The sequence below is a fragment of the Dreissena polymorpha genome, chromosome 11 (genome assembly GCF_020536995.1).
Source record: "Dreissena polymorpha isolate Duluth1 chromosome 11, UMN_Dpol_1.0, whole genome shotgun sequence".
Lineage (NCBI taxonomy): Eukaryota > Metazoa > Mollusca > Bivalvia > Myida > Dreissenidae > Dreissena > Dreissena polymorpha.
The window spans coordinates 35,886,426-35,903,530 of record NC_068365.1 but is presented as its reverse complement, the minus strand read 5'-3'; the positions used below and the strand labels follow the sequence as shown (position 1 = coordinate 35,903,530).

The window sequence follows — 17,105 nt, the reverse complement described above, 5'->3', positions numbered from 1 at the left end:
TTAACACAATTGTGTTTAAATTTTAATCATAGCAGGCCTCTAGATAACGGGAGCAAATGGATCCTAAAGCGACAAATACACATTTGTTCTTCATAAAATCCTATGTAAAGTAACACTTTACTTGGTGAATAAGATGCCAATACAAATCTATCGCTACTTGCATAAAAACTGCGCATTAATTAATAAAGTAGACTAACAAGTATATACTGGTAAACACTGATGAGAAAAGCGATTGAGAGTTACTAATGCGGTATACAGGTGTCTTCATGATTGTCAAATCTTGTTTTGAAAAAAAAAACATGAAAAAAAAGCAGAAACAATACAAACAATAATGCTTAATTACATTTACACATTATCTCAGTAAAATCATATTAAGCTAACTAAGTGAAACATCAAAACAAACAGTTATTAAAGGGGCCTTTTCACGTTTTGGTAAATTGACAACATTTAAAAAATATTGTTTCAGATTCGCAAATTTTCGTTGTAGCTATGATATTTTTTAGGAAACAGTAATACTGAACAGTTACCATGCTCTAAAATAGCCATAATATGCATCTTTTGACGATTAAAAAACACTTAAAATTATAAAGCGTTGCAACGCGAAACGATTGAATAATATTTAGATATCTGTCGTTGTCGTTATATTTTGTGATACTACGAGGATTGCGTATATTAAATATACAATACATCACTCATGGTATGGGCACGGATTGCCGAGTGGTCTAAGCGATAGACTTTTGCTTCAGGGGTCAGTGGTTCGAGCCTAGTCGAGGGTTACTTTCCTTTCTTTTTTTACTGGAGTTTTTAAGAGCTAATGTTTACATTTATCAATATAAAGCAGTTAATGACAAACTTCAATACATGGCAAAATATGTTCAAAAGCCCCTTTAACGAAAATATCAATTGTTGTAATTTAAGTGCCGCATACTAATGCTTTAAATTAAGATATTAAATTTGGATATGTTATAAAATCTTGTATGCGTCATTTGTGGAAAAAAACGAATAAAAGGTAACATGCATTAACTCCGATTCGCCTATCTTGTAATATATAATTATGTCATGTATATCCAAGTTTATAAGCAGAATGGGTTTATATAAATAACAACGAATGGTATGCACAACTTTGACACCACTATCGTGTGATTCAATCGACCGCCTGTTCCATTATTGCTATTTTTTCGGCGTAAGCTGTATTAAGCCAGCTTTTCACCTTAGCCTGACCTTTGTAAGCGTCCAATAGAATTCAAATAAAACTTCCCGCGACCAAGTACAGATGAATACACTTCATTGACTGCATTGGCTGATTTGAGAATACGACCAGAGCATTGAAAACATGTCCGCGTCTTTGTAACACTGTTTTACTGCGTGTTCAGCATGAAACAATTTTATATCTAATGAAAAGGCTTAATAGATAGAACAGTTTTACACTCAATCTCGACATCAATACAGTTTGTGCGTCCACCTTTTATTTTCAGAAGATTTTCAGCGCGAGAACGTTTGCACTTAAAGGCTATGTTTTCATATTTAGTACTAACTTCCATATTCCTGTCAACATGTTAACATGTTAAAGTATAGAGAGCAATGGAAGCGAAGACTCACTTTAATGCATTGCATTTCAACTCGCGAGGTATATCTGGTCAATTTGCGGCCACTGTGAGTGAATGTCAGAGTTTACGTACAGGTCATCGCTGCGTCTCTACCCTATGTGCTGATCGGAGTTCGCGGCCAGGAAAACAATCGTTACATAATAAAGACGCTATAGCGTGAACTAGGTGAACTGGAATTTTCTTTTGACCAGACAGATGTTAAATGAAGATATCCAGCGATATTATATGGTATGTCAATAATAGATTCTTAATGTGTTTTACAACAATACCATGATAAATATTATTTTTAATTAATTTAACAAGAATTATGCCATCATATTGACTAATGAATTAAGCATGAGCGCAATGATTCTCGATACTGTTAATAATCGAATCAAATAGCAACGCCAGACAAACCACTAAAACAGGTGTGTTCGAAGAACGCGCGTATAAATATTAAAAATATGTACGGATACTTCGCGTGTGGCCGGTTGACTCATATGTTTTAATTTCACTTCCATTCTTCTTTTGGTTTTCTGTTTTGTATCTATGCGTTTATGACAAGCAATATGTAATAATGTAAAATAAGCCGCGAAAACTCCGCGTATCATCCCGTACTGCGTTTGCTGCAGCTAAGAACTGACCAGAAAAAGACATTCGCTATCTTTGATCTCATTCATTGAAGTCTTTACCTTTCATTAACTGCAACCACAATCAACTCCGTATATCTTTTTTAAAGATATTTCTTGTTTAATTTACTGACATTGAGCCAAAAAGTTTCACTAGAAATTTGGACCTGCGTCGCTGCTGATATTTATCTCTAAGTTGCAGTTTTAGCAGAGTGATTTTCATGACATGCTATATAGTATATTATAAGTAAATGGCCTCAGTAACTTAATTCGGACATAATTATGCATGCTTTTGATCAAATGTTTCGCTACAAAGAATGTTACTTAAAATTGTTTAAGCTAGTGTACTGCGCGAAAATCCATCTGTTGGGTGACTCGAAAACTGGAAAATGTATGGATATATAGACTGTACTCATCAGACATATCGAATTATTTTCACATTTATCCTTCATATTTATACAAAATCATAATCATATTCCAAAGGGATAAAATTATTTCGGTAATTCGTTTTTAATTGACGCCAGTACATACAATTTTAGTTATCGCCTGCTTACTATAACATTATTCCAAAGCGAATTTCGCATTTCTGATTCAATAAATTGTGTGTGTTATATCTAGTAAAAAGTGTCGAGTAATCTGGAATAGAAGTGAAATTGTCATTCAGATAATCGGTAAAAGAAGTGTCAATGAAAATTTGGCATCCGACTCTTTAAACATTTGAATTTCCTCAAATACGTTAGTAAACTTAAATGTTACATGTTGTAACATTAATGGACATATCGATCTTTTATTTGGAATAGTTGGCACGTTCTTGATTTATTTCCAAGTATTTTTATTTTGTTGCAATACGTACTGATCATCTAATTCATGATGATTATCGATGGAATTTTATCATTTTTTTGTATAAAATCCACCATTTTCCCACGAATTTCTTTCTTCTTAATTTGAAGTACTATACCATTTCTAGACCAAATAATGTTTCGTCTCTGAAAACCAAATGAAGAGAACATAAATGCAAAAAAACCTGAAAACCTCGCCGCTCGCGCGTGGCTTTTGTTGTTCTCTGTTATCGAAGTGCCATCTGAAGGAAAAGACACTGCGATACAGATTCCATATTATTCACATCCCAGGAGTGAAGCATCGTGCAACGGATTGTTTATCACGCCATCCTGTCAACGAACCTGTACAACTGATCCTACCTGATGACATAGCCACTGTCAATGTCGATTTGTTCCGCACATCATCTAGACCATCTCTTTTGTCTGTCCTCAGAACGAACGACACTCACGCATATACTGGTGATGAGGAAAATGTATCAACAGCCATTTCTACCTTTGGCGCACTCAGTATATAGTCAGTTACTTGGGAGAGGGTTCGTATCATGACAGCGAGCGACGACGATATGATTGTTCTAGCTGACCTGATAGAGAACGGTATGCCTGAGTCACGCACACAAATGCTTGATGCACTGGGGGATTTCTTTCAGTTTAGAGATGACCTCTCCGTTACCGATGGTGTTGTCCTGTATAAGGACCGTATTGTAATTCCTCCATTACTCAGAAATAAAGTCCTTGACGCAATTCATGCTGCACACCAAGGAGTAACATCAATGATAGCTAGAGCAGAATCATCAGTATGTTGGCCTGGCATAACACCTGACATTACCGCTCTTCGCTCTGGTTGCAATCACTGCAATCGAAATGCCCCGTCAAACCCGAGTGCTCCGCCAATCCCACCGACTGTCCCAGAATATCCATTTCAGTGCCTTTGTACTGATTACTTTACTTACCAGGGACATAATTATCTAGTAGTTGTCGATCGGTACTCTAACTGGCCCATTAACGAGAGATCACATCAAGGTTAGCACTTGCCTCAGACGGATCTTTGTTACATATGGGATTCCAGATGAGCTTGCTTCTAATGGTGGTCCCCAATTCATTGCAACCATTACGAGACAATTCCTGAAAGATTGTGGTGTTCATCATCGTTTGTCATCTGTCGCATTTCCCCATAGCAATTGTCGGGCCGAAATTGGTGTGAAGACTGCCAAACGCCTTCTAATGGACAATACCAGTGCATCAGGTGACATTGATACTGACAAATTCCAACGTGCAATGTTGCAATATCGCAACAATTGTATATTCGGCAGACCCATAAGGGACTTAATACCTATTCCACCTGGCAAGTATAAACCGCACGAGACATGGCGTTCCACGGCAATGGCAAGAGAGGAAGCTCTCCGGAATAGACACATGCAAAGTGCAGAGAAGCTAACGGAGCACACAAAACGTATCCCACCACTTGCAGTCGGTGACCATGTTCGTCTTCAAAACCAAATTAGCAACTACCCCCGGAAATGGGATAAAACCGGCGTTGTCATAGAGGTACGCCAGTATGATCAATATGTTGTTAGAGTTGACGACTCTAGATTTGCCACACTGCGTAACCGTAAATTTCTACGTCAATACATCCCAGTCCATGCACCACTGTCCAGGCTGACCGTTAATTGGGACATCGGACTCAACAGATCTCCACCAACCCAACTAAAGGACACATATCTACCTTTGGGCCCTAATAACCCACCCGATCATATTACACCAGCTATTCCGAGAACACCAGATCTAGATGAACTTGCACAGACATCTGTCGCTACACGTGATACACCAAAATCTGCAACAATCCGGCCACCTGACGTCAGTTGGCTTATGGATCCCCAAATCAGTCGAACTACCAGTGACCAACTGCCAGTGAGAATCCTACACCGCCGCCAGCCGTCAAAAAACATGTCGCTGCCCCTGAAGTACTCCCTACCCGTAGACGTTCACCCCGATTGAGACGTGTTCCTTCATGGAAAAAAGACTATGACATGGAATCTGATCCTTCGCCACGACTCTTTCTTCCACAATGTACTTTTAGTGTGAAAAATACTTTAAGGACTATTTGACTAGTGTTTTTTTTTCATTCACTTTAATTGATCTATTACTTAAGACAGTACAAGAATGAAATTATTCTCGTTTTGATAAATACGGTATAGTATGGTTTATTACGTGTTATTTAGAAGAGAGATTATGGTAATGGTTTAGCGCGAATAATGCACGGGTTTTGTGTGCATGTTTTAGCGCGAAAGCGCACGAGTTTTTCGTTTTGGGGTATATATGATTTGCACATCTATTGAGTCGCCATTCGAGGGTGTATTTGACAGGCAAACGTTATGGAACAAGAAAACGAAAGGGTGATAAAGTAGTTTAGGCGTTCATTTGCGAAATACATAGTATTCGGAAGGAGATTTTCGATGAGAGGACTGATTCTCTGCTAGAAGCGGAATGGTGAGCTGGAACTTCGAACAAAGGTCAGACTTGTTGGTTCTGTTTATTGTAATAACACTGGCAACAACATTCCGATTGAAATTAACACAGGTTGTGTTCCTTGTTAACTTTTATGATAAGTATATTCAATAACATACTCCATATCTTTATTTGTGCTGTTGTTTTTGTTTAGTTCCAACTATTCAGATACATCAATTGATTTGATCATTGGGTAAAAATAAAACTATTTAAGTTCAAAAAGAGGTCGCAAATGTAATGGTCTGGTAGGATTATATATAGGTAAGGCCACATAGTGTGTCACTCCAGGTTGTTTTGATAGCAGAGTTAGATCACTCTCCCTCATGTTTTTACGAACACCTTGCTTTATTTTTATTGTTTTTAAGATATAACACCTTATATGGTAATACATGTGTTACAAGTTTGTGTATTAGTTCCAAACGTATAATTCAACAAACGATTAATAACAATTAACTGCCGTTTTCCTTATAATTCAGCACGATGGTTGTGTGCGATATATGACGTGGTATGATAATGAGCGGATGAAAATTTATGCGAACATATCTTTAAACTATTCAGGTATTCCAATTGTGAATTAAGAATGTAACATCAAAAATCGATACATTACGGAAATATATATTCTATTCATCTATGAAACAGCTATAGAGACTTGTCTTGTAAACTTTTTTCGAAACATGTTTGTGTTTTGCATATATTACATCTCGTTCGCTGGATATTGAATAAACAGTTTATATGTTATTGTTGTATACAATTAAAAAAATTCTCTAAATTGAATTAAAACATTAAGAGTTATTATATTTTTCATAATAATTTAAGACGTTAAGTTTTCCCTGCAAGGTTGGTGTCAATAATTGTGCATGCATATGTGCTAATCAATTTACGATATTTTGGATAAACTGTGGTATAAATTTGGTTTGAAAAGAGCGTTGACAATAAGACTGTTGTTTTAAACTTAGATGAAAGGCATTTATCGGTTTTGTTAAATTTAGTTTCGTCATAGTTAAATGCATTTTTAAAGATTAGGTACTGTAATGATAACAAAAGCAGACCGGATTTATTTGCAATATAAGTCATTTTGTTTTCGTGATGGTTTTTGTTCTTGTTTGGTGGCCTGTTGGCTTGATGTGTAAAGACATTTTGCTTTTATGGTGTTTGGCCGTTTTTTGAATGCCAGTTAACATGTGTAATTTGCTTATCGTTTTGGTGAAAGCCAGTTGACCAGATGTGGATAAACCCAGTTAGCGCGTGTAGTTTGTTAACCAAACTTGTTAAAACGTGCGTTTACATTTACATTTTTGTTTTTATTTAATGTTAAGATTGTACTGTTCGAAGGATATTATATATATTGGAGAACATTAAATGTATGTTGTTAAGGGCCAGATTGGCTTATGTAAATTAACCGGTTGGCTCGGGTTGTCCGTTGTCAGTTTGTTGAAAGCAGATTTTTTTCAGATGCGTATAAGCCAGTTTGCTTGCGTGTCAGTTCACTAAAATGTCTCAAAACACATGTTGAAATTGCATTTACACATGTTTGCGAAGTTTATTTTTTCAGAAGCTGGACAGTTCGAAGAATAAATAATGAATAATGTAACATTATAGTAAGAGGGCAGCTCGAAAGGTATAATTTGTTTTTTTTGTGTAATTATGTGTTAGAAAATAACTTGTTAAGATTAATAATGATGATTTTATTGATGATGATGTTATAAATGTTGATGATGATGCTAACGTTATTGATGAGGAGGAGGAATAGTTGACAGTATTTTGTGAATGGATAATACTACATTAACGAATTTTGAGTGAATGAAATTATTTTAGGTTTGATAAATACCGAATGATGTTGGTCTATACATATTATTTAGAAGAGAAAGAGAGTATGGTTATGGTTAAGCACGTTAAAATGAATGAGTTTCTAGGTTTTGCGTTTAATTGAACAAAAACAAGTAACGTTTCAGCAACAGGGATTATTCTCAGATGGTACATGTATTCCTTTTAGAGTCACAGAAATTCAACTTTGCATCAATACCGGTTTTCTTTGAGATTTGTTTGATGGGTTAAAATTCCAAAAAATGACGAGTTTTGCAGCAGACCAAGTACCTATAGCTTTGTATTTGATGGGTTAAGCATTTTGTTGTTTTCAAATTAGCAAATCAAAATTAATACGGTGTTCTAGTATATCAATTGAGCTTATGCTATTGCCATGGAAATTTGAGCCAGGGTTCGATCAGTAGCTTAAAGTATGTCTGTGTTGGTGAATTGAACCTAAAAACAAATGTCAACTCGGTAGTTTTAATTTTAAGAGCAGAACATACGTATTGATTGTGAGAACATTAGTAAAATGTGTTTGGTATTTGTGCATGTCTCTTGTGGTCATTGGACCAAGTTGTTTAAGGCCAATTGGCCTGATTTTGAAAGCCAGTTGGCTTGTATGGTCAGTTGACCGTTTTTAAAGCCAGTCTATATGATGTGTGAAAGCCTGTTGGCTTGTGTTGTCAGGTTACCGAACTTTCTTAGAACGAAAGTCTCATAGAATTAACAATATTTGCAAGTTTATTGTTTGCAATGCAGTAACTGGACTGTTCGAATAGTATATTAAGTATTGAAGAACATAAAGGTATGGTTTATGTAGTATGTTATTATTATTACTAGGATTAGTATGATGTATTTTATTTGGGTGCATTCGGAGAATTGCAAAGCCGGTAGTTAAAAAAGAGCCTATTACATCAGATATATTACAGAAATTTTATCACACTTTTGTTTCTGAGAGCGATTGTTCTTTGGGGTATTTAAGAGACGTTACAATCTTTTTCTTATCTTATGCTGGTTTTTTAGGATAAGTGAAATTTTGTCTGTTAAAAGATCAGATGTTGTATTTTTAGATACGCATTGTGATATTAAAGTTGAAAAGTCAAAAACGGACATTTTAAGAGAGGGTAATACTGTTCTGATTGCAAAAACTAATACAGACACATGTCCTGTGAAATTGTTTGAAAAGTATTTGTGTGTTGCAGATTTTGCATGTTCATCTACTGATTATGTGTTTAGGCCAGTTTATTTGTGTAATGTTAAACACTGTTTCAAATTGATTTCTAATAATAAGCATATAAGTTATTCTATAAATAAATAAATAAATAAATAAATAAATGATAGTTTTAAGAAGAAGTTAAGACTATTGGGTTATGTTTCTTCTAAATATGAACTTCATTCTTTTCGTGCTGGTGGAGCATCTATAAGTGCAAATAATAAGACTGTGGATAGACTTTGGCAAAGACATGGTAGATGAAAAAGTGTTTCCACTAAGGACGGATATGTTAAAGATTCTTCAGTGTCGCTAAATTAAGATTTGTGAAAAGTCATTATTAATGCATGTGTGATTTGAAATGTATGATGTGTTGTTCGTAGCACATTTAAAGACACTATACTATATTATTATATAAATGGTTTGGAAATGCTTTTGAGTATTATTAAGTTCTGTGTTTGTGTTGTGTGTATGTTCCTTGTGGTCATTGGACCAATTTGTTTACGGCCATTTGGCCTCGTTTGGTAAGCCAGTTGGCTTGTATGGTCAGTCGACCGTTTTTTAAAGCAAGTTGATCTGATGTGTGAAAGCCGGTTGGCTTTTGTGAGTTGACCTTATTTTCTTAAAAAGCATGTTCACATGGAATTAACAATCTTTGCAAGTTTATTTTTTGCAGTGCAGTAACTGGACAGTACGAATGGTATATTAAGTATTGGAGAACATAAAGGTATGGTTTATGTAGTATGTTATTATTATTATAAGGATTATGATTATGATATTTTTTATTTCCGTTTTAATGTTTATCATTAATTTTGTAAATATTGTTTTATTATATCTGTTTAATTCTCTTGTGCATTATTTGATTGGTCATTTGACCGTTTGTGAAGGCCAGAGTGTGCCTGATGTTGATTAGCCGTTTGGCTTGTGTCGTCATTTGACCGTTTGGGAAGGCCAGAGTGTGCCTGATGTTGATTAGCCAGTTGGCTTGTGTGGTCATTTGACCGTTTGTAAAGGCCAGAGTGTGCCTGATGTTGATAAGCCAGTTGGCTTGTGTGGTCAATTGACCGTTGTTGAAGGCCATAGTGTGCCTATTTTGATTGAATAATTGTTATTGCTTTTTCAAATGTTTGTAATTGTATCTTTTCAGTTAAAACACAGTTCGAGAGGTATATAACGTGGTGGAGAATATTTGGGTATTCATTTTATGTTTCATATTATTTGTATTCTCTCTTTGTTTTATTCGAAAGTCCTGTCAAATACAAGCACTCACTCCTATTTTGTCTTTGATTTATTATTTGTATGATAATGATAATGATGATGATATGGGTTATAAAGATGATGAGATTTTAATAGTATTTTGAGAATAGAGAATAATAAATTTACTCATAACTATGAGTAACATTTGTTTCATTAGATCAGTCTTTTTTTAATTCTCATAATTACCCAAAAACTTGGGGAAGATAGAGGGTTTTATACTACTCTAGTTCAAGCTTTCTTATCTTTTCAGATCTTGATCATTGTTGATAGAGACCATTAAAGTTCATCCAACAAAAAGACGTATACTTATTTAACATCATGTTTTATTTATATACCGTATGCTATCGAAAAAAGGTCACAAATTTAAACAATCCGCTATTTTACTAGTCATATAAATATAGGCATAAACTGTACAGAAAATATTTATTGTCATAAATAGACATAAACTGACGCCTCTCGTATAACGCATAATATAAACACATAGTAAAATTTTGAATGGTTGTTACATTCCTTGTTGACATAAGTCTATTAAATACCTCTTGACTTACATCATTTAAGTAATGAAACGGAAAATATTTTCTTCTTTATTCTGCATATAATGGACATACCATAACAACATAATACTCATCATTAACACAGACGTCACAATAAACACAAGTTCTATATTCAAGTTCCAAGTTAAAATATCTACCTTTCTCAATCATAAGGTTATGTGAGCATTGCCTCAACTTTGCGAGGCATTTCTTGATTGTATGTATATCGATAGCATTTTCATACTGTTCAGTACCAAATTCACCTTTGTAATTGATGTAATGATACAATTTACTATTTTCAACACACCGTGCACTCCAATTTACAATTCTCTGATTTTTCGGCTCCCTAACATAACAATCTAAACATAGCTTATCATTTACAACTGCCTGTGCCTCCCATACATAACCAAGGCCATTGGAATACAATCAGTTACCCAGTTACAATAACCTAAACTATCATAATACATTAACATGTTATATGTAAGACGTGGGTATCTATCATTTGGCATACACAACAACCTAACCCAGTATTTTATACACCTTTTTGATAATGATATATAGATTGGATATCTCCCCAAATCACCAAGTACAGCGTCGTTGCATGCAGACTTATTGGAACCTAGGAAACGTTTACATGCATACATATGTACAGTTTCTACTGCAGGCATAGTTTTAAGACCCCATAATTCGGAACCATACAATAATATTGTCGCAACTTTACTATCAAACAGCTTAAAGAAAGTTCTATAAGGTAGATGCATTTGATTCAGACGAAGGCTTTAAAGGGAACAATGAAACTGCCTAGTGTTGGGTTATCTGGTTCCACAGACACGATTTTGACTAAAAGCACGTCATGCTACTGCAATGTATGCACCCATGGCTCATTTTGCTCATTAGGAAGGAAGAGGAATTCAGATGTCGGATTAGACATTTAGACACTGATCTGAAAGAAACTGTCAGTACAACTGCCGTAGCTGCTGTAGCTGTACGAGAAGCTGAACAAAGCACAACGGACGAATCAGAATCAAGTGTTAATCTATTGAAAGCTCCTCCTCTTACAAGAAACGTAAACACCATGGTTGCGGCAGTATACGGTTCTAAATGGTATGTGCGGAAAGTAGAAGAATTCGATACTGACGACAATGAATATCGAATCCAGTTCATGGTGAAAGCCAAAGAAATTTACAAATGGCCCCAATACTCCGACTGGGTTTGGATAAGTGCTAATGAGATTTTCTATGTTGTCAAAACGTTGACGGCGTCTTGGAAGTCAAACAGGTTATTCAAGCTGGATGGTGAAGAAAACATGCAAATAGAGCAATTGTTTCAAAATAGATATGCTAAGTCATAGATGACCTCAGGGCATATTGATACAAACGTTACAGACTATTAATTGATTAATGAACATCAATTGTCATTTGTTATGATGATAAGGATGTCGCCATGTTTCGAACTTTACAGCTGTTAGAGATGTTACAATTTTTAGAAGAGGCATTTTGGTTTTTTGACATATCATTTAAATAATGATACAAACGTTATGCATGCACCATTCTTTCAATGGTATTCTTTTCTTGACTGATGAACAGACATGTTTGTCATTTGTTATGTTAAGGGTGTGGCAATGTCCCGAATGTTACAATTGTTAGAGCTGTTACAATGCTCAGAAAAAAATATTTTGGTTTCTGACATATCATTTAAATAATGATACATACGTTATGAATGAACCATTCTGTATAGGCTATTCATTTGTTTTTTAAATTTACTATTGAAGACAAATATTTGTCATTTGTTACGATGATAAGGATGTCGCCATGTTTCGAACGTTACAATTGTTATAGATGTCGCATTTTTTGGAAGAGGCTTATTTTTTTACATATCATTTAACTTATGATACATACGTTATGTATGCACCATTTTTAAATGATATTCGTTAATTGAATGATGAAGAGAAATATTTGTAATTTATTATGATGATAAGAATTTCGTCATGCTTTGAATGTTTCAATTGTTAGAACTGGTACAATGTTTAAAAGAGTATTTTTTGACATGTCATTTAAATCATGATACAAACGTTATGTATGCACCATTCTTTAAATGCTAGTCTTTGCATATCACATGTATACGTCATTGTTTTAATTTTCATTTAGGTTAAGGGTTTGGATGACGAAGTCATTATACTTATAAACATGTACAATAGAACAAATGTTTGACTTAATCCCTTTAATAATGCATTTACATGACTATAACTCACAGTTTTAAATTAAATATCTCGGGAAACTTATTTCCGAACGTTTACATTTTCAAGGACATAATTATGGAGTATTCTTAAAAACACAGTTCAAACAAAATTTAAAAATTAAGGTAAAGGCATATTTGCATTAAAATTACGTCGATACCTACGTTACATTTCAGACATGTATTTTCTATTGTCCTAACATGAAAAGAGTTTAACATAATACTTCAGAAACTTGAATTGTGTATTATTGTATTCCGTGTTGTAGTTTATTGAGTATACAGATGGTTTTCAGTGTAATGATGTTTTGTTAGTTTTAATGATTAAAGATCAGTATGTATGTTTTTAGTTAATAGTAAAGCCATTCTTTTTATTGAGGTTTCAAATCTGTTTTTTCTTCGATATATATTTTCAAGCATTATAACGAATGTTGGTTTTATTAAATATACTTGACGGAGATAAACGGTTGAAAAGTCATTCTAATTATTATAATCTTGAGCCACCTCTGAACCTGTTTTGGGGGTCAACAGGATGTAACGTATGTTTTCAATTACATGTCATGAGATATAGTGGTATTTGCTTGGAATACAATATCTTCAGCTGTAGATAGAATTGACAGATGAAAAGCGAAGCAAAGGGATTTGCGTTGAAAACATCTTCTTTTGCCGAGTGGTTTCAAAGAATAGGCTGATTATAGGTATTAGTTAAATGCATAGTTACACATGAAAGCTAATTTTACGCAACATGCAATGGAATTATAAGGGAAGTATTTGAGGACGAAGCAATCATGTTCGATTCTCCGCTGTTTATTTTGCAAAATTACACTTGTGGGTTCTGATGCGCATGAAAAATATAAAAAAAAAACAGGTTAGTCCTTGCTGTTTAACAACAAAATATCATGTATTTTTTTGTAAAATTTAAAGACAGACATTTTATGTATTTTCTAACATTCTTTTATTATGATTAACTCACCATTATGATTGGTTTAATTTGCGTATCATTATGGCCCTACCGCGCACAAATTAGTAATAGTTGAAGCGGTTTCTAACAAGAAAAGTTTAACAATAAATATATAATTACATATTATATGGTGTTATATTTAATATAACATATCTCCTTTTTAACAAGACAATTTCATGGATAAAGCATACCTACCGCGTAAATCGACAATGGCACACTTGCCGAAGTATATCGACAACGGCCCAGTATTCTCTGAAGCTATTTTTATCAACAGGTGTTTCCCACAGCCGACGTCACAAATTAAAATATAAACAGTGCGCGCGCATATGCATATCAAATACACATGTAGACAGTGTATGTCAGATATTCGGTGTGTAAGAATTAATTGTTGGTGTTCGGATACGCATTTGTCGAAAGATGTGAAAAGGATGTGAAATAAGCGTGGGTTTTGATTTGTGTGAATATGGGGGATAAAAATATTGTGGAAAATTGGCTTAAATCGATTGAATTAGAAAAATACACGGAGCATTTCATTGATAACGGATACGATGACTTAGAAATTTGTAAACAAATCGGAGCAGAAGATCTGGATGCAATAAATGTTGATGATGCAGACAAGGATAAAATTCTCAATGCGGTGAGAGAGTTAAAAGAAAAAGGTGGATGTGGCGTGTATTTAACGCTCGAAAATGAGCAGACTTCAAATGCTCGTGATACTCGTGCGCACGTGCCAATTAGGCCAACGTTGGATAACCTTTTAAGTGATGTACCACCCCCTACCCCAGATGATGGTGTCACCAATGGATCACAGTACACTGTTAATGGAGGCCAGAGTCTAGGCGTATATGATGTCCAACACAATATTGTCATTTATCCGAAGTATCACCTGACTCTTATATTGAGGGACAAGGTGTTTGAAGACCATGTCGATCTGGCTAGTCCACCATACACTGCACAGGTTGGCATTGCTTTTATTTCTAATGTTTGCTAAAAAAAATCAACTTATTTTTTTCCAAACGTCTCGGTGTTTCAGTAACTCATTTAAATCATGATGACGCAATGCTAGTTATATAATGATTAAAAGCATTGTCTAAACTCTAAATACCTAAATCCTCCTATGCTTTATTATGAGAATTGGCAGTCAAAACTAAAAAAAATGGGTTCATGGATATTAATTCAGGGCTCCTGCTGCCATTCGCAATTACCAGGAAGTGCGAAAGATTTAGAAAAGTGGATATACAATCCTTTAAAAAAAATGTGAATATGGGTTGTGAAATAAAATGTTAATCCAGTGAGAGCCCTGTTTATTAGCCACCTAATGAGCATTAAATTACTTGTCACCTTTAAATTCAATTCAAAGGAAATCTTAAAAGCAACTATCAAATGATGGGGCAACAGTAACAATATTGAAAAGATATCAAATGAATACTGGCAAGTGAGAAAAGAATGAACCCTTCCTGCATTTAATTGCTTAAATTGGCTCGTGCGTTCACATGCTATACCAGTTTTGTTTTTGTTGTTGTTCAAATACAGGACTGTTATACGGCCCAATTCCCAAAGGAAAAATACATATTTCTTCCCAAATGGGACCTAAACATGCCCAATTAAAGGTGTCCAAAAAACATTGAGTTCCCCTCCCAATCAGCTCTATAAGTTGAACCTTAGCAAAATACCAAATATAATATTGAAAACATCTTTATTTTCAATTTTAAAGTATTTGCTTTATTAAATCGCGGAAAGAAATAGCAACACTTTTAGTCAAACCATGCAGTGTTCCCCAATCCAAACATGCCCGACGCCATTCCCTCAACACTGCCTACTTGCCGCTATATGATCCTTTCTTAGTTGGAATAATCCAGCTACCAGCTATTGACCCTGGCTGTACCTCCATGTATGTACTTCTGAAAGCTCAAAGCATTCAAGAAGAACAAGACCCTCTCTGTACTCATATGCTTTCAGTTTTAAATACCCAGCCGTAGCCTAGTATATAATTATAAGCTCCCACAATCTCTCAGAAAGCAGAGGATGTTGGAGTGTGTTTTGACCCTGGATTATGAGGAAACAGTTTTAAATAATTCCAGAACTATATTTATTACAAAACTGCACACTCAAGCGTTGTTTTTATAAAAACTTTGTCCTAAGGAAAAGATATTTATCATTGTTTTTAAAGTGTCTGAATTTCATTAGACAGTACATAATTTACTGCTATATCTTCCACAGACTGTCTATGATATAGCAACGCTGTCTCGACTCATCTATAACAGAACACAAAATCAATATGTCAGGTCATAAAAATCCCATTCAAAACTTAATTTCCAAGAACATGGCATGGACAATGACACAACCTTGAATCTTATAGGGAAATGTTTATAGAGACAGCTCTGGAACTTATCAGAGACATCGATTTCATATTTATTCATTAGAAACTGCATTATAAAGACATAACGATATTGGCATGCACGTTTAACTGAGATGCTTGATGAGTTGATACATGAACATTGCCAATTATAAACCTATACTGAGGAAACAGAAATCTATCCTGGCTTTTTCAATGTCTTTCCAATTTTATTTTGGCAGGGAATTGATATGAATTTGCAGCCATGTTTTTTGTTTCAAAGTACAAATCAAGATTACATGTATTTAAATCAATACTACTGGTATTAAATTGGGTTTCAAACTATCGTAGACTGATCAATTCCAGTCGCTCTTAGAACGATGTAACTTAAAGATAAGCCTCCTACAAATTATAATGAATAAATGAACATTATGTTGATTGTTGTTTACCTTACTTGATATTATATAATATTTTAAATGCATTTTTCTTGATGTTGCATACAATAACAACACACATCAATATTTTAAAATAATCATATTACTCAGTTTGAATCTTTGATGTCTTCGACATATTAATTCATGGAATTATGGCAGGTCTTTATGACCAATCATTGTACACTAACGGACATAATGGTAATTAATATTAAAAAATGTTATATTTTTTAAAGTTGTTTTGGTTGGTGAAGGTTTAATTTTGATGTTTTGTAGTGAATTCCAACAACAATAAGTACATGTATAATATTAAGTGTTTGTAACAATACTGTAAATGTTAATTTAACTACAGTAATAATTAAAGATTCATTGACATTGAGGGCCTAAAAGTCATCAATTTCAAATACTCAAATCTCCCATATGTGTTATGCTTTTAAGTGGCATAAAAGCAAAATGCATGTTGACTTTGAGCTGGTTTTAATCAAATAAATAGTTCAAATACCATTACAATTGGTAAGCTAGTGCACTCTTATTTTGATCTTATTTTTACACCAATGCCAGGCCTCCTGTCCACTGTTTGATCTTTTGACCACAACAATAAACCGTAGTTAACTTCTACTGGTCTCTTTTGTTCAGTCAAATGGAAGAATAAACACTGGCTGTGAAAGTATGTGAAAAATGGTAATATTTAGACATTAATGCTTAATACACTGTGAACTTATTTATTTAATGTTACAGCACAATGCTATTATTGCTTGTGATAAATCCAGACAGGTGAAAA

The 17,105-nt window shown here is 34.3% G+C and overlaps 1 protein-coding gene and 1 long non-coding RNA gene across 5 annotated transcripts in view; both read left to right on the top strand.

Annotated features, from left to right (window-relative positions):
• Positions 1-8,908: 8,908 nt before the first annotated feature.
• LOC127851438 (uncharacterized) lies at positions 8,909-9,850 on the top strand. The gene is made up of 2 exons (XR_008035766.1): positions 8,909-9,302; positions 9,723-9,850. It is a non-coding gene; the product is annotated as an uncharacterized LOC127851438 (long non-coding RNA).
• A 4,056-nt stretch (positions 9,851-13,906) lies between these two features.
• Positions 13,907-17,105, top strand: part of LOC127850513 (uncharacterized) — a 99,923-nt gene continuing 96,724 nt past the window's right edge. For all 4 annotated transcript variants that reach the window (XR_008035330.1, XM_052383601.1, XM_052383600.1 and 1 more), the window contains exon 1: positions 13,907-14,516. Coding sequence is in view for 3 of the 4 variants with exons in the window: in XM_052383601.1 (XP_052239561.1) it covers positions 14,022-14,516 (495 nt within the window). In the remaining variant the exon portion in view is untranslated. The remainder of the gene's footprint in view (positions 14,517-17,105) is intronic.